This window comes from Panthera onca, chromosome A2 (assembly GCF_046562875.1).
Source record: "Panthera onca isolate mPanOnc1 chromosome A2, mPanOnc1 haplotype 2, whole genome shotgun sequence".
NCBI classification, from domain to species: domain Eukaryota; kingdom Metazoa; phylum Chordata; class Mammalia; order Carnivora; family Felidae; genus Panthera; species Panthera onca.
In genome coordinates, this window is record NC_138340.1 from 14489415 (window position 1) to 14508411 (window position 18997).

General features: G+C 45.5%; 1 protein-coding gene across 2 annotated transcripts in view; it reads right to left on the minus strand.

Annotated features, from left to right (window-relative positions):
- The window catches only part of SUGP1 (SURP and G-patch domain containing 1), a 31504-nt gene that overhangs the window by 2677 nt on the left and 9830 nt on the right, over window positions 1-18997 (minus strand). Inside the window, exons 5-9 of one of the 2 annotated variants that reach the window (XM_060630743.3) lie at window positions 18246-18357; window positions 17817-17917; window positions 16806-16929; window positions 8177-8532; window positions 591-697 (exon numbers count right to left, since the gene is read on the minus strand). In XM_060630743.3, coding sequence (XP_060486726.2) covers window positions 591-697; window positions 8177-8532; window positions 16806-16929; window positions 17817-17917; window positions 18246-18357 — 800 coding nt within the window. Of the gene's footprint in view, window positions 1-590; window positions 698-8176; window positions 8533-16805; window positions 16930-17816; window positions 17918-18245; window positions 18370-18997 lie in introns of both variants that reach the window. The other variant, XM_060630742.3, reaches the window with a different exon arrangement.

Sequence of the window (18997 nt, forward strand, 5' to 3'; positions counted from 1 at the left end):
CCTCTGATCACGGAAGGGTTGAAGGAGATGTGACGGGGCCGTCAGGCTGGAGGAGGTGACAAGGGTGAGCTGTCCCTAAGGACCAAGGGTGTGCCTGTAGTTCCCCAGGAAAGCAGCAGAGGCTAAGCCCCTGGCCATAGAGCTCCCTGCCAAGCCAGCCCTCATCCCAACACAGGCAACACCAACTGAGCATTTGTCACATCGTTCAGGGCGCCCAGTGCTAGCCAGGCCTGTCCTGTACTGGATGTTGGAGGGCACTGGAAGGAGAGCTTAAAATGGAGACTACCTAGTCAGGAACAGCCCACGAGCATGTCGGGGAGTAGTTGTGGAGCATCAGCCTCAGGGGCTGCCCGGGCAGTGTGAGGACTGAGCTCTGGGCCCAATTGTAGGCTGGGAAGGGCCTTTGGGGGGTGAAATGCCATTGACAAGGGCGTGCCTATCCAAGAACCTCTCCACTGATGGTGGGATCCACCCAGCACAGGGAGGCTCAGAAAGAATAGAACATGACCACTGTCCTGTGAGGTGAGGTGGGGGGACAATACTCCATCAGCCCCTTTGGAGCCTGCCTGCTCTATGCCACACAGACTTACCTCCTGTTGCTCCTTTAGCTGCTTCTTCTGGGCATCTGACAGCTCTGTGACACCCACCAGACCTACAGGCTTCCCTTTCTCATAGCCAAGCCCCTTGAGGTCCTGAACTGGAAATAAGACACAGGCTGATCAACAACGGATGGACAGGTCCAGACCTGCTCCTGCATGTGGTACAGCGTCCATGCGCTGACGACATCTGAGGCACTTAGCGCACATGGCACAAGGCCTTCACATCACAACAGTTGGTATCCTGTGTCACGTGATGATCCCAGGGGCCTCACCGTGCCGTCACGTGCATCTAGTGTCACCCTCACATGACCTCTCCAGGCAGGCGCTATACCCCTACGTGTAGATGATGACATCAGAATTTAGAGGTCCAGGGCCTCCCTCAAGGTCACATATCTAATGGGTGACATGAGGGGGACTTTGCAAAGGCAAAGACAGGAGAGGAGAGATAAACATGTGCCCGTGTGTGTGTGTGCATTCACACACTGACTCTTAGAGATAAGCCCTGCAGGGAACAGACACCCAGTGTAGACACACGAGGGTTTAAGAGTCTGGCATAAGACTCAGCTCTGTGTATAGCTCTGTTAGCTCCTTCTGGGGAAGCAGCCGACCATCCTCAAAGCAACTGACATTTAATTTGGCATCAGCTTTGGAGCTTGGCTGGAGCCAGCAACACTAATCCACATGAAGATGCTGTGACAGCCCCATCTGGGTGGCGGAAACAACCACCCCTCAGGCGGTGGCTTCCTGGGGGAGGAGAAGCTGGGCAGAGGGGGATATAGAGGCCCTTCTGGTATGTGCAAAGAGCCAGATTCTCCTAGCTCACCAGGGCTGGGGCTTCACCTGCAAGACCCACTCACAAGTGCTTCTTGAGCCCATGTTTATTCCCCAATACCTCCTGGAAGGTCTGTGTGGGAGCCCTGTGGAGAGGGCAAGGGAGTCAAGGTCTGAGCAGCCTGCTGTGTGCCTGAAATGTACCCAAAGTCCCCCTCCTCCAGTCACTTTACCAGCAAGCAAGCAGGTGGGGGCTGTTCACACCCTCCCAGGGACGACACAGGCCAGTGGGACCTAAACCTGGATATGAGACTTCGGAGCCTGTGCACTAGACAGGGGAGGCCTCCTCACCAGCTGGGAGCTGGGGCCAGACCTCAAGGACATGGTTTCAGAACTGTGGCATGCACACATCAGAACAAGACTCAAGGCAGAGCACCCTTCGTTATAGGGGGGCACCTGAGTTCGGCATTTGACAGCAATCTGACCCTAGGCAGAGATGCTACCTGGAACCACACTGAGTACTAGAATCTTCACTAGCTTTTCTCCTTGGACAAGGGAAGCACTGAACAGACAACCTCCAGAACTGGATGGGAAAGGCCAACAGGCTAGCCATGTGACTTGGGTAAGCTGTCTTCCCTCTTGGTCCATCATAAATGAAATAAACATAGATGTCAGCACCAGAGCACATATGACTCCTCTATGTATCTGTGTGTTCAGGGGTGAGGGAGGTTGAGACGGTTCTGTGTGCAGGGCAGGCTGTGTGGAGGGCAGTGAGACAGATGCCATAAGATAGCCTCTCTCAGTCACCGATTATCACCTGCAGAATGTGATGACAACAAACTCCCCCACTCTACTGGCCGCTTTGTGATAGAAAATGAGAAACAAGACCACATGTTGGCCATCTCTGAAACTGTCAAGGAGGCAGATGTTGCAGTTGATTGTGCAAAACTGTGGCAATTATGGTGCTTATCATCATGCATTTCTTGAGCTTTCTATGACAAGAATGAATCCAAGTACTTTAAAGCTTAAGGGAGATAGCAGGATTGATCTACATGCTGTGTACAAGGCACTTGCCTTAGATACGAAGTCACAAATAAGTTGAAAGTGAAAGGATGGAAAAATGTATTTCATACAAATAGCAACTGAGAGAGCTGGGGTGGCCATACTAGCATCAGACAAAATAGACTTCCGGTCCAAAAAGGTTACAAGAGAAAAAGAAGGATGTTCTATATTGATAAAAAGTGTAAAACAGAAAGAAGATAGAACTTGAGGCGCTTGGGTGGCTCAGTCTGTTGAGCATTTGACTCTTGATTTTGGCTCAGGTCATGATCCCAGGGATGTAGGATCTCACTGAGCGTGGAGCCTGCTTAAGATTGATTGATTCATTCATTCATTCATTCATTCTCATTCTCTCTCCCTCTCCGCACCTGGGTGGCTTGGTTGAGTGTCTGACTTCGGGTCAGGTCATGATCTTGGTTTGTGGGTTTGAGCCCCACATTGGGCTCACTGCTGTCAGCCTGTCAGCCCGCTCTCTGCTCCTCCCTCACTTGCGCTCTCCCAAAAATAAATAAATATTAAAAAAAAAAAAAAAAGATTCTGTCCCTCTCCCCCACTTGCATGTGTGCGCACTCTCAAAAAAAAGACATCCCCCCACACCCTACCTAACAAAAGAGCCTCATGATATATGAAGCAAAAATTGACAAAATTGAAGGGAGAAATGGACAGTTCAACAATAGTAACTAGAGATGTCAATACCCCATTTTTCATATCAATAAGGATATAGAAGATTATAGAAGATTAAACACTGCACCAGCGATGCCTAACAGATGTATACAGAACGTGCAATCCAGCAATGGCAGAATACAGTCTTCTTGTGTGCACATAAAACATTCTCTAGGAAAGATTACATTTAGACTACGAAATGAGTTTCAATACATTTTAAAAGACCGAAATCACAAAGTATCTTTTCTGATCACAATGGAATCAAGCTAGAAATCATTAACAGAAGGAAAACTGGTAAACTCACAAATATGTGGAAATTGAACAACACACTCTTAAACAATCAACAGATCAAAGAGGAAGTCACCAAGAAATATTAGAAAATAAGATGAGGGGCACATGCGTGGCTCAGTCAGTTTAGCGTCTGTCTTCCATTCAGGTCATGATCTCATGATTTGTGAGTTCGAGCCCTGCGTGTCTGTGTCTCTCTCTCTCTCTCTCTGCCCCTCCTCTGCCTGTGCTCTATCTCAAAAAATATATAAACTTAAAAGATCTCCAATTAATAACCTAACTGTCCACCTTAAAGAACTAGAAAAGGAAAAGCAAACTAATTCCAGAGCTAGCAGAGGGAAGGAAATGAAGATTAGAATGAAGATACAGGAAATAGGAAATATAAATATGGTACAGATGGGGCACCTGGATGGCTCAGTCAGTAAGCATCCAACTCTGGCTCAGGTCATCATCTCCAGGTTTGTGAGTTCGACCCCCACATCGTGCTCTCTGGTGTCAGTGCAGAGCCCCCTTCAGATCCTCTCTCCCTTCTCTCTGCCCCTCTCCTGCTCGCAAGCATACACATGCTCGCTCTCTCAAAAATAAAGAAAAAGAAGAAGAAGAAGAAGAAGAAGAAGAAGAAGAAGAAGAAGAAAGAAGAAAAAGAAGAAGAAGAAATATGGTAGAGTAAATCCATAGAATCAAAAGTTGTTTTTTTTTTAAAAGATGAACAAAATGACATACCTTTAGACAGATTACCTAAGAAAAAAGAGAAAAAACTCACGAAAATCAGAAATCAAAGAGGGAGGGAATATTACTAATGATTTTATAGAAATAAAAAGGGATTGTAAAAGAATACTATGAACACCTAGAAGCCAACAAGTTGGATAACCTAGATGAAGTGAACCAATTCCTAGAAACCCGTAAATTACCAAAACTAGCTCAAGAAGAAATAGAAAATCTGAATAGACTTAAAACAAGGAGATTGAATCAGCAACCAATAACTTCTCATTGGGGCGCCTGGGTGTCTCAGTTGGTTGAGCATCCGACTTCAGCTTAGGTCATGATCTTGAGGTTCATGAGTTCAAGCCCTGCATCAGGCCCACTGCTGTCAGTGCAGAGTCTGCTTCAGATCTTCTGTCCCTCTCTCTCTCTCTGCCCCTTCCCTGCTTGCACTCTCTCTCCCAAAAATAAATAAATCTCTAACACACACACAAAATACCTCCCAACAAAGAAAAGCCCTGAACCAGATGGTGTTACTGGTGAATTCTACCAGACATTTAAAAGAATAACTCATGCTAATTCTTCTCAAACTCTTCCAAAAAATTGAAGGGAACATTTCCTAACTCATTTCAAAACACTACTATTACCCTGATACCAAAAGCAGACAAAAACACCACAAGAAAACTAGAGACCAATATTCCTTATGAATATAGATGCAGACAGACACAACAAAATACCAGCAAACTGAATACAATCACATGGTAAAAGGATTATGCACCATGACCAAGTGGGATTTATCACAGAAGTGCAAAGGTGGTTTAAATAGTTCTGATACCAATTCCAAATGTGTGTATGGTCGGGGTGGGGGTGGGGGGGAGAGGAGAGGGTTCCCCACACCAACAAGCAATTCTCAGACACCTGCTGGGTGTCCTGTAGTTTAGTTCAGTTCTATCACTATCTACCAGGAGGTAGCATCAGATTTCATGGGTTAAGGGGTCAGTCTTACAAGACTGCTCCTCCCTCCCCCATCAACTTTAGATGCCAACTGCAAGCCCAAGTCATCACCTATGCTTCTAACTGGCTGTAGATCAGAGGTTCCCACAATCCCCTCTCTGGATTCAACTAATTTGCTAGAGTGGCTCATAGAACTCAGAGAACACTTTACTTACAAGATTATTGCTTTACTTATATGTCATAAAAGGATGTAAGTTAGGAAAGCCAGGTGGAAAAAACAAGGTATGGGGAAGGGCAAGGTATGGGGCAAGTGCCCAGAGCTTCTATGCCACTGAGCATGCCACTGTCTCTGAACCTCCATGTGTTCATCAACCTGGAAACTCTCTGAACCCTGTCTTTTGGGTTTTTTATGGAGGCCTCACTGCATAGGCATGATTGATGAAATCATTAGCCGCTGATCAATTCAACCTCCAGCCCCTTTACCCTCCCTGGATATCAGGGGGTGGTGGGACTAAATGTTCCAACCTTTTACTTATGGTTGGTTCCCCTGGCAACCAGCCCCGATCCTTAGGTGCTTTCCAAAAGTCACCTCAGTAACATAAAATCCAGTTGTGGTAGAAAGGGGCTTATTAATAACAAGACACCCATTTCACCTTTATGGCTCTGAAGCATTTTCATGAACTGAGGACGGAGACCAAATAATACAACAAAAGATGCTCCCATTGCTCTTATCACTCAGGAAATTCCAAGAGTTTTGGGAGAACTGTGAGCCAGGAACTGTGAACAAAGGCCAAACACATATGAGAAATATTACTTTGGTCACCTGAATGGTCAAATAGGTATTTCTTATAAACCACAATATCGCATGGTTCAATATAAAAAAATTAACCAGTGAAACACGCGTTAGCAGACTAAAGGAAAAAAAAAATCCAATCATTTCAATTGATGCAGAAAAAGCATGTGACAAAATCTAACACACCTCCATGATAAAAACATTAAATAAACTAGGAACAGAAAGGAACTTCCTCAACATGATAAAGGTCACATATAAAAAACACATAGCTAGGGGCACCTGGGTGGGTCAGTTGGTTGGGCGTCCAACTCTTGGTTTTGGCTTAGGTCATAACCTCACGGTTTTAAGGGTTTGAGCCCTGTGTCGGGCTCTGTGCTGACAGCTTGGAGCCTGTTTGAAATTCTCTTTCTGCCCCTCGCCCAGCTCATTCTCTATCTCAAAATAAATAAATAAACTTAAAAACAAAAAACAAAAAACACAGCTAACATTACACTGAATAGTGAAAGGCTAAAGTAATTACCCCTCAGATCAAAACAAGGTAAGGATGCCCATTATTCCCACCTCTATTCAAATAGTACTAGAAGTGCTAACTAGAAGTTCTAGCAATTAGGCAAGAAAAAGAAATAATAAGAGGGATCCCACTTGGAAAGGAAGAAGTAAAATGATCTCTATTTGTAGATGACATGATCATAATTAACACAGGAAAACCTAAAAAATCCATGAAAAGATTGTCAATGCTAATAAATGAATTCAGGAAAGCTGAAGGATCCAACGTCAACATGCAAAAAAAATCAGTTGTATTTCTATACATTAGCAACAAATAATCCTAAAAGAAAATTTTAAAAGCAATTGTTTAAAAGGCATTAAAAAAGTAAATCACTTAGGAATAAAGTTAACTAAGGGGGTATAAGACACATACAATGAAAACTACAAAACATGGTGAAAAATTAACAAAGACCTAAGTCCATGGAAAGACATCTTGTGTGCACAGACTGGAAGACTGGTTGTTGTTGGTGGTGGTGTATTTGTTGTAAGAAAGACTTAAATACTGTTAATGTGTCCATACTGTCCAAAGCAATCTACAGACTCAGTACAGTCTCTATCAAAATTCCAATTGTTTTTACGAAATGGAAAAGCGCATCTGAAAATTCAAGACCTTCAATAGCCAAAGCTTGAAAAAGAACAAAGTTGGAAGATTCACACTCTCAATTTCAAAACTTACTACAAAGCTACAATAATCAAAATAGTTGGTACTGATCTAAGCATAGACATACAAACCAGTATAATAGAATACAGAGCCCAGAAATAAACCCTTACATCTCTGGACAAATGAGTTTTGACAAGGGTGTCAAGACCATTCAATGGGGAAAGAAAAGCCTCTTCAACAAATGGTGCTGCAACACTGGATCTCCACATGCTAAAGAATAAAGTTGGATCCTTAGCTTATATCATATATAAAAATTACCTCAAAATAAATCAGAGTTCCAAAACATAAAAAAACCCAGAACATAGGGGCAAATCTTCGTGACCTTGAATTTAGCTTTGGTTTCACAAATGAAACCAAAAGCACAGGCAACAAAGGGAAAAATAAACTGAACTCTGTCAAAATTTAAAACTTCTGTGCATCAAAGGACACTATCGAGGGATAAAAAGACAATCCACAGAATGAGAGGATGCATTTGCAAACCATGTATTTGAATAGGGGGTTAATATGCAGAATATATAAAGAATCCATACAACTTAAGAACAAAAAGACATGCCAATTTAAAAGTGGGCAAAGGACTAAAACAGACGTTTCTCCAAATAAGCTATACAAATGACCAATTAGTACATGAAAAGATGATCAACACCATCAGACATTAGGGAAATGTGATTCAAAACTACAACGTGATTCCACTTTATACCTACTAGGACGGCTATTATAAAAAGGCAAAGATGTGGAGAAACGGGAAGGCTGTGCACGGTTGGTAGAAACAGAAAATGGTGTACTTGCTACAGAAAATAGTTTGGTGGACCTTCAAAGAGTTAAAGAGAATTACGATATGGTCCAGTGATTCCACTCCTAGGTATGGACCCAAGAGAATCGAATCACGGATTCAAATGGCACTTGCAGACCAAAGTTCACGGCAGCACTATTCACAGCTGCCAAAAGGTGGAAACCCATGTGTCCATCAACCGATGAATGGATAAAGTGCGGTCCAGCCATAAAATGGAATATTACTCAGTCATAAGAAGGAATGAACTCTGACACATGCTATGCTAGAACACAGATGAATCTTGGAAACATTCTGCTCAGTGAAAAAAGCCAGACTATCCTGACAGAGGAGGGGAAAGGGGGTCAGCCCACCTGACAGAGGTGAGGGAGAGGCGTCTACATCCCTCTGTACCAGCTCGGCGGGCGGGAGTTCCACTTTGTCCTCTTCAGGCCCCCACCGGCTCTTTCGCTTCTTTTTCACAGTGGCTGTGGTGGCCGGCTTCCCAGGGATGGTTGGAGCTGGGGTGACTGCAGGCGAGGGGGCAGATGAGGCAGGGCAGGCAGCAGCTGGGGGTAAGGACCCTGATGGGATCTCAGGAGGGGATTTGCGTTTCAGGCTGAGGTCGGGTGCCATGAGAGTGCCTGTGGGGCCAGCCTTAGCTTTCCGGAACTCCTCCAGCTTCTGGCGGTAGTATTTGTACCCTTGGCTGTTGGGTTCGTATAGAAAGCTGCAAAGGAGAGTGGGGGGCACACCATCAGCTGGGCCCAAGCTCCCTGCCTGATTCTGGGCAGGAGCAGCTTGGGCCTTGTGCACACATGCTCAGGTTAGCCAGGGTTATGGCTTGAGGATTGAGGTCTCCACCATGACCTCCTGCACTGCCAGGCTTTAGTGGCTGCTGGCTCCGGGAGCCCAAGCTTGAGGAACAGTGTGACATACTCAGAGCTTGTCACCACGCCACTCCTATGAGCACTGGTCAAAGTCCCTATGCCAGCGCTGTCAGACACCCATCACAACATAATTGATCCCGTTTCAAAAAAAAGGGGCGGGTTCTCTCAGACCTTCCCCAGGCTCTGTAGGGCTTCCTCCCCTGCTGCTCTAGATGAGCACACTGGTGCCTTCAAGAAATCCTGAGTTGGGAGAGACACCTGGTGCTAGAAAGGCAAGATCCGTCCCAAACCTGACAGCTTGGCACATCTGTGCTTCTCTCTGATGTATCCTTGAGAGGCATCAATAGCAAATGGAGCCAAAACAAAACTCGGAATGGATAGGGACTGCACTCCAACTGAAGGGCAAAAGCCCCCACCTCACTGGAAGCGGAGCGTCCTCTTGGTCCCCCCTCCCACCCCCGCCACTAACCCCAGTCCCAAGTGTGAAGCAGGCAGAAACTACAGCTCCCTCTGCACCTGACCAGCATCTCTCAATTATGCAGGTCCTGAGCTGACAGTCCCAATTCTGGGGCCCACAACAGAGGGAAGAGTCACAGCTCAGTTCCACACAGCAAAATCTGTGTATAGCATGGGCTACACAGGTCTCAACAAGAGGGGCTAGACCTGCACTCATGAACCTGGAGGTTCTGGTTGCAGCATAATACTGTGCTATAAAGCAGTGGGCAGGCTTCAGGATGCTGTAAATTCTTTTCATACAAAAGAATGATAGCAGAAAGAAACCCCAAAGACTGTTTCTATGTGTCTCCATGAGAGCCAGGAAGGGGTAGAAGGATCCCAGCCGTGCTAACACTGGTACCTAAGGTGGCATAGAAGGATGGGGAGATGGTGGCATCTCCTTTGTACTCCTTCATACTTCTTCACCCCAGAAATACACAATGTGAACAGATCTACTTCTATTAAAGAGATTGAGTGGAGCACCCCTGGCTATTCAGTTGGTAGAGCATGAGACTCTCGATCTAGGGGTTGTGAGTTCAAGCCCCACGTTGGGCGTAGGGATTAAAAATAAAATCTTTTAAAAAAAGAAAAGAAAAGAAATTGAGTAAGAACCTTTCAAAAACAGAAAGCACCAGACCTAGAGCAGTTCACTGACGAAAATACCAAACATTTAAGGAAGAAATTATATCAATTCTCTACAATCCCTTTCACAGGACAGAAACAGAGAATACTTAACTTATCCAATTACCCTAATACCAAAACCAAAGATTTTGTAAGAAAACTACAGATCAATATCTCTAATGAACACAGATATAAAAATCCTCAATCAAATATTAGCAGACTGAATCTACAAATGTGTAAGAATTACAGGGGGATGGGGGGGACAGGCGAAATAGGTGAAAATGATGAAGAGATACAAACTTCTAGTTATAAGTCAAGGGGGGTGAAAAATACAGCATAAGAAATATAGTCAATAACATTGTAATAACTTTGTGTGGTAACACATGGTAACTACACCTCTCGCAGTGACCATTTTGTAATGCATATAATTGTCAAATGACTATACTGGACACCTAAAACTAGGTATTATGTGTCAGCCGTATCTCAAATGAAAAATTTTTGAAAATTTTTAAAAAAGTACACATCACAACCAAGTGGGATTTATTCCAGGCATGCAAAGCTGGCTTAACATGATCATATCAACAGCTGCAGAAAAAGCCTCTGACCAAACCCAACACCCATTAGTGATAAAAACACTCAGTAAACTAGAAACATAAGAGAACTTTCTCAATTTGATAGAGTGTCTACAAAAAACCTATAGCTAGCATCATACTTAATAGTGAGAAACTAGAAGTTTCCCTACTTAGGAACAAGGCCAGAATATCCCACCCCAATGTTTTCAACACTGTACCAGAAGTCTTAGCTAATGCGAACAGCAGATATACCAACCGAGAAAGAAGAAATAAAACGATTTTCAAGTAACATCATCTGTGTAGAAAAAATAGATTAAAAAACTGTTGGAACTGGACAGTCTGGCTGGCTCACTCAGTTAATCGTCTGACACCTGATTTTGGTTCAGGACATGATCCCAGGGTCATGGGATTGAGTCTCACTGGGCTCTGCACTAAGCACGGATCCCGTTTAAGATTCTCTCTCTGGGTACCTGAGTGGCTCAGTTGGTTGGGCATCCGACTCTAGATTTTGGCGCGGGTCATGATCTCACGATTCGTGGGATTGAGCCCCACATAGGGTTCTGTGATGACAGAGTGGAGCCTGCTTGGGATTCTGTCTCTCCCTCTCACTCTGCACCTTTCCCGCTTGTGTGTGCATACACACTCTCTCTCAAATATAAACATTAAAAAAAAATTTTTTTTTCCTCTAAGAGAAAAAAATTTTAAAACTCCAAGAATAAGTAATTGTAATAAGGCTGCAGGATACAAGGTTAATATACAAAGCTGGTGCTTTCCTATACACCAGCAATGAACAAGTGGATTTGAAATTAAAAGCACAGTACCATTTACATTAATACACAAAAAAATGAAGTACTTAGGTGTAAGTCTACAAAATATGTACAAATTATATATGATGAAAACTAGAAAACTCTGAAGAATGAATTCAAAGAACTAAATAAGTGGAGACATATTATTCCTTGACTCAATATCGTCAAAATATTAGTTCTTTCCAATTTGATTGATAGGTTCGATGCAATCTGAGTCCAAATCCCAACAAGTTATTTTGTAGGTATTGACAAATTGATTCTAAAGCTTACATGGAGACAAAAGACCCAGAATATCCAACACGATATTGTAACAAGAACAAAGTTGGAAAACTGACACTACCAGACCTAAAGGCTTACTGTCATATCAAGGCAGTGTGGTATCAATGAAATAACAGACAAATAGATCAACAGAACAGATGAAGAAGGGCCCAGAAATAAACCCATATAAACATGGTCAACTGATCTTTGACAAAGGAGCAAAGACAGTCCAATGAGGCAATGATATTCTTTTCAACAAATGATACTGAGGAATTGGACATCCACATGCAAAAAAAAAAAAAAAACCCAAAACAAAATGCATCTAGACACAGACCTCTTACCCTTCACAAAAATTAACTAAAAATGGATCATAGACTTATGATGTAAGGCTATAAAACCCCTAGAAGATAATATAGGCAAAAACCTAGATGACCTCATGGATGGCAATGACTTTTTAAATATGCTAAAGTCATAATCATGAAAGAAATTCATAAGCTGGACTTCATTAAAACTTCTGCTCTGCAAAAGACAGTTATCAAGAGAAGATACACCACTGACTGGGAGACAATACTCGCAAAAGACACATCCGATAAAGGACTATGAGACAAATTATATAAAGAACTCTTACAACTCACAATAAGAAAACTGGGGTGCTCGGGTACCTCAGTTGGTTAAGCATCCAACTTTGGCTCAGATCATGATCTCAGTTTGTGAGTTCGAGTTCCGCATTGGGCTTTGCACTGAAAGCTCAGAGCCTGACGCCTGCTTCGTTTTCTGTGTCTCCCTTTCTCTCGTTGCCCCTCCCCTGCCTGTGCTCTCACTCAAAACTAAGCATTTTTTTTTTTAAATGTTTATTTTTGAGAGACAGAGCGCAAGCTGGAGAGGGGCAGAGAGGGAGGGAGACAGAATCCGAAACAGGCTCCAGGCTCCGAGCTGTCAGCACAGAGCCCGACACAGGGCTTGAACCCACGAACTGTGAGATCATGACCTGAGCCAAAGTCAGACGCTCAACCGACTAAGCCACCCAGGCGCCCCAAAAATAAACATTAAAAAAAAAAACCCAGTAAGAAAACAACCCAGTTAAAAAAAACGGACCAATAATTTTAACAGACACTTCACCAAAGGACATATACAGAGGGCAAATAAGCATATGAAAAGATGTTCTGCATCCTAGGTCATCAGGGAAATGCAAATTAAAAAACACTCAGAGACCACTACACATTATTAGAACGGCCCAAATCCAAAACACTGGGAACATCAAATGTTGGCAAGCATGTGGAGCAACAGGAACTCTCACTCATTGCTGGGAAAAATGCAAATGATACAGCCACTCTGGAAGACAGTTTGGCAGTTTCCCACAAAATCAAACATACCATACACTCTAGCAATCACGTTTCTTGGTATTTACCCAAGAGTTGAAAACTTACGTCCACCCAAAAACCTGCACACAGACGTTTACAGCAGCGTTCTTCACAATTACCAAAACTTGGAAGCAACCAAGATGTCCTGCAGTAGCTGAATGGACAAACTGTGGTACATCCAGACAGTGGAATATTACTCAGTGGTAAAAAGAAATGAACTGTCAAGCCATACAAAACCACGGAGGACTAAATCTTAAATGCATGTTACTAAGTAAAGGAAGACTATCTGAAAAGACTACATACTATACAACTCCAATTATATAACATTTTGAAAAGGACAAACTATGGAGTCAGTAAAAAGATTAGTGGTTGCCAGGAGGAAGAGGGGATAAATAGGCGGAACATGGCTGATATCAGGGCAATGAAAATACTCTGTATGACACCATAATGACGGATACAGGTCATTGTACATTTGTCTAAATTCACAGAATGTATAACACCAAGAGTGAACCCTAATGGAGACTATGGACTTTGGGTGATTATATCAATACAGGTTTGTCAATCGTAAGAAATGTACTACTCCAGGGGCACCTGGGTTACTCGGTTGAACGTCCGACTCTTGATTTCAGCTCAGATGGCCTCAAAGTTTGTGAGATTGAGCCCTGCGTCGGGCTCAGTGCCAAAAGCACAGAGCCTGCTTGGGATTCTCTTTCTTCCTCTCTCTCAGTCCCTTCCCAACACGCATGGTCTCTTTCTCTCTCAAAATAAATAAAATAATAAAAATAAATAAATAGATAACTCTGGCGGGAAATGTTGATAAGAGGGGAAGCCGTGCATGTGCAGGAGCATATGAGAAATCTCCGTGCCTTCCCTTCAAGTTTGCTGTGAACCTAAAGATACTCTAAAACAATGACATCTTAAAAAAAATTAAGAGACAAAAGCAAAAACTTTTTCAGAAGGAACAGCTGGCTGGATTTCAAAAAGATGCTTGGCACCAGAAAGGCTATGATATAGATTTAAAGCTATTTGGTTCCTCTAAGAAAAGCTGACCTGTGGGATTTGCTTACTGGTGCAGGTGGGAAGCTCCTGACAGGGTAGGTTTTCTCTAGGCTCACAGGCCCCAACTTGGCCTCAGCTGCTGGTTTGCACTGAGTCTCCTCCAAGTTGCCCCCAGAGGCAGCATCCAAGAGCTCCCTGTGGGTCTGTCTGTGGTGATGGTAGAGTTAACAGCCGCCATTTGACCTGGGCTCCAGTCAAGAGTGCAGGGGATTGTATAGCAAAGATTCTCTTGGGTAGGAGCAAACCTGCCCCTCGGTTAATCAAACTTAACATGTTGGTGTCTTTCGTTCCAGTCTTTCTTCTCACTATAGATTTATCTGAATGGTGCCGTGATTCTATTTTCTATGTTCTTTTTTTTTTTTTAATGTTTATTTATTTTTGAGACTGAGAAAGAGCATGAGTTGGGGAGGGGCAAAGAGAGAAAGACACAGAATCTGAAGCAAGCAAGCTCCAGGCTCTGACCTGTCAGCCCCAATGCAGGGCTCGAACCTACGAACCGTGAGATCATGACCCGAGCCAAAGTCGGACGCTTAACAGACTCAGCCACCCAGGCGCCCCTCTATATTCCGATTTAAAAGATTTTTTAACTTGACACATAAGGCTTTCCTGTTAAAACGGCATGGAGTGGTAGTGAAAGCACATCCTCCCACTGGTCTCCTTGCCTATTTCCTCCCTTGGGAGAGGCCAGTATCAGGGCTTTGAAAAGAACAACGTGGCTCACCTGGGTGACAGGTTAGAGTGGCACATGGCTTGTGGTGGATGCTGTGCTCGCTGCTACAACCTTCACCCACGTGCCTTCTGATGGCCGCGATTCCACTGAGGAGATGCAGTTATTAAGAATTTAGCCCACTGAGGCTGGACATTAACGTGTTACTCATTTTTTAAGACTATGGATGAGAATGTACTTAACATTATTTCTGGGGCAGCATCTCAGAAGTGGCATGACTGGTCAAAGGAATGGTTGTTTCCAGCTTCTTTATAGATGAGCAGTTGTTACAGATATGTTTCCCACAACACAGAGCTTGCTGGTGTGTGCCTGGCCCACACGAGGAATCAGGAGGGCAGGGAAGGGCCAGGAGAGGCAAATACATGAGCTGCTCCTGTTAGATTTGGAGGTGAAAGAAGATGCCTCACACTTGATTCCATGCAAAGATTAAACAGATCACACTGCTCACCTTCAGCTACTTCCCCACTGGGCACTCTAGGTTCTGCCCTTGCCCTGGTGCCCCCTTCTTCCCTCTGGCCTCCACCACAGTAAAACCCAACGAGTTGGGCAAACACCAATGAAGCACAGAGGAACCAGAGCTGCGTGCGCTGAGGGCATCTGTCAGTTCTGACCCAAGAGGAAAGGTCTGGCCAGTGCTGCCGGGCCCTGGACCCCTCTGACCAAGGAGAGAGCTTGGGCTTGCAGCCTTGACAGAAATCCACAACCTTGCTCACTTTGCCTGCTGTAGATTCTCACGGTCAGCTCTACTTATGATGAGCGATGGTAAACTAAGTATCTTTCTTAAATAAACCTCCTTAGGTAAATGAGGCTTAAAAAACAAAAAAGGGTACAGAGACTTTTAAGTAGACTATTAAGTCAATGCTGGTTTGGGGGGTGCAGAGTGACAGCTGGTATCACAATAATGTCAGGAGATCTCAGGTGGGTCTTTAGGCTAGGCAGACCGCTCTCTTGAACTCCAGACCCAAACACCCCACGGCCCCCACGAGGGTACCACGACCCAGGTACAGCATGCAGGGATACCTGAACTCCCCAGCAGCCTTCTCCATGCTCTGGTTCACCGAGTAACTGAGCCATGGCCCTCCCCTCCACTAGCCTGCAAGGTTCTATCAGCCCCACTTCCTGATGTTCCTCCTCTGCCGGTGTGCTTTGGCCCGGCGTGTCTGGGCACCCTCCACAACTGTGGCCAGTGACCTTGGAGGCACAGTTCACCCCGTCACGCTCTATGTGGACCTTCCAAAGGTGCTCAGTGAACACGTGAGCCCTGCTTGGCTCCAAGGCCCACCTGCACCGCACACAGACACTCACCTGCACTCCCAACCGCTACGGCACAGTACCTGCATGTCTGCTGCTTCACTCCTGCTTCCTTTGTCCTGAGTGCCCAGCCACTAAATCAACTAGCCCAGACTGTTGCTCCTGGACATTTTGTTACACATGCCATCATATCTCTTCACTTTCTGAGTTGGAACCTATGTTATTTATGGTCAAAAACATCCTCATGGGTGCAACACCTCCACACTGAGTTCAGCATCCACCCCATAAGCCCCTGCTGGTCCCTACCTAGCAGCAGTGACTTCCCAACCCCCCCACTCCAACAACCTGCCGCCAAGGAACCTCCCCTAGAAAGGAGGAAGTGCAGAACCCACCCAAAGAATGCACAGGTACACACAGACCCAGCCTGAGGGGATGGGATGTGGCTGCGTGGCTGGAGACAGCAGGGAAGTCAAGCTGCTTGTCCCACACCTTCCGTGGAGCCTGCACACAGGCTGAGGGTTCCCGCTTCACACAGCCTAAGGCACCACATTCCCACTTTCCTCACATTCCTTCACTGTCAACGTCTGATCCTATAAAAGTACAAAGTCAAAAACGGGAAGAGCCTGGCTCTCTGCCTAAGAGCCTGGCTTACTCTTAGCCTAGGGCTGCCATCTCTGTAACAAAGGGAACCTAGCAAGCACCAGAGACTTTCTCTATAAGGCACGTGGAAAATAGAAGACCCCAAAGGCGCTGCACGCCTGCCTCAGAGATGATTTGAGCTCTGACAAGTAGTTGACCATGGGGTGGCAGAGCTGGGTTCAAGGGTCAGAGTTACTGGACCCAACCCTGCCACCTTCTGACCGTGGGGCTCTGGCACGTTGAGCCCATGGGGGTTGGGGGGTGGAGGGGGTGCTGTGATCAACGTGTATGGATGGGTCACCTCCCATTTAGTACCCCCCTTACCTGAATGCCTGGTTCTCGCGGTTGTTCTGGAGAGCGATGGTTTCCACTTCTGGACCCCCGTCTGCTATGAACCTGGCCAACTTTTCTGCAAGGTTCTTGGCCTCTTCATCCTCTGGGGGTGAAACTTTAAGCAGGCTGTCAGTACTGAGCTCAACTCACCACACCCAACAGCCTAATTTCTGCTAAGAACCCCATGGGCAACAAGAGGGGTTTATTTTAGGAACAATGCAAAGAAAAACAGGCAAATGGGAATCAGATTACTACACTGGGACCAAATACCAGAGTTAATATTACAACATCCCACCCCGCACCCTGCCCCTTCCCGCCCCACAGATCACAGAACAGAATGTGAGTGAAGGTCTGGATCCAGGCCAGAGGGGATATGGGAGCCCCACCTCAGTCTTTCTCCCAGGGGTTGCCCATCCAGGTCTCACAAGGGAGTGGGCCTGGCCCTCCTTTCCTGGGGAGGTCAGGGCAGAGGGCCTTAGGTGACAAAAAAAAAAAACCGTACCTACCTCTGTGGCCTGTGTTTGGCCTAAACATCGATGCCCCTGCCACTTACCATAATCTGACTGGGCTTTTACTTCTTGACAGCTGGAGACCAGCTAGCATCTCCCCCTCCCCTGATACTCATTCCACCAGAAGCTCACTGCCTCCCTCCCCAAGTGTCAGGCACTACATTTATCTCTAGGTCCTCCGTGCCAGACAGGCAGGAGCTCATTTATACTTAAATGACCAAGAACCAACAAGTAAGCACTCCTCCCTCCTACCCCCTTTAAAAACACAGAGCTGAGCTCCAAAACATAATAATGACCTTGACTTTGGCCCTCAGACTCTTTCCCACCTCAGACCACTGGTGGGGAAGGCAATGCCCTGGCCACCTGAGAGGCCACAGAACTGGGCCATCGGCACCACCCCATGTACGGCAAGCCTCCAGGAACCCCGATTTCACATGGGGTGTGCTTTGTCCACACACCTCCCCAGAACCTCCCACATCCTCCACCCACTTACCTTTCTGAAAGGCTGCCTGCAACTTCTGCGCTTCCTTTCTTATCTCAGCCACCTTCTTTCTGTAGTAGAGGAATTCCCTGCTATTCTTATCATGCAAAAACCTGGAGAGAAGTTTTGCAAAACAGAGAGGAAGATGAGCAGTGGGGATGAGGTGACCCAAGTAGCTTCTGAAGAATGTTGTGCAAAGCAAGCTGGTGAGCAGAGACACCTTGATAGGGCCCAAGACTAAGTCTCTGCACCACACTGGAGCCCCTGCAACCTCCGACATGAGTTAGAAAGCACTCAGAAACTCGGAACAGCATCTGGCCCGTGCGAGCAAGCACCCAGCCCCGACCAGCCTTAGTAACCAGTAGGGTTTTACAAGAATACACATTACTGTGTGACAAGAACATTAAGTAGTGGTGGCCTTCCCCTCCCAGAAATACTTACGAAAACGCCGGGTTATCCTTGTAGTTCTCCATAGCTACTTTTTCTAACTCGGGGCCTCCTTCTGCCACAAAGCGGGCCAATTTCTCTATCACTTTCCGAGTCTCGGCTCCCTCTGGGGGTGAAACTTTAAGGAGGCTGTCAGTACTGGGGTTCAACTCACACACCTCACAGTCAACAGGCACACTCTCTCTATGGACCACAACGACAGAGGGGTGGGGGAGAAGAGGGTGAAATGCGGGAGGTTGTCGGGTGTCCTGGGTCCAAGCACATAGCACTGTGATGAGGGGGGTGTCAGTCTAAACAATCTTTGTGAGAGACACTGGGTGGGAGAGAAGGGTGTGAGCCTCCCAGAGACCAAGCCGATCCCCAAACTGGGAGGGAGACATCAGAAAACATAGCCAGTCTCCCCCTTTTTTCTGAAATGCTTAATTCTTTTATTTACCAGTGTTCAGTTTAACAAATTTGTTTCCTGTCACCAAAGATGACAAAACCTTTTTAAAGTATCTTTACAAATTCTGACTTAAACACATCAAGAGTTTCAATCCATTGATTTAAATGTATCAGGTAGGTTTCAATCCATTGCAATTAATGTCATCGCAGAAGCTCAATTGTCCCCTCTTGGCTGGTAGAGCCTCTTCAAGCTGGCTCCTGAGGTCTTTGGGCCTGACCCCAGGAGTCTCTGACGGCCTTCTCGCTATCTGCTGGGATAGGGTGCTCCAGGATCATCTCATACACTTCCTGACCAAACCTAG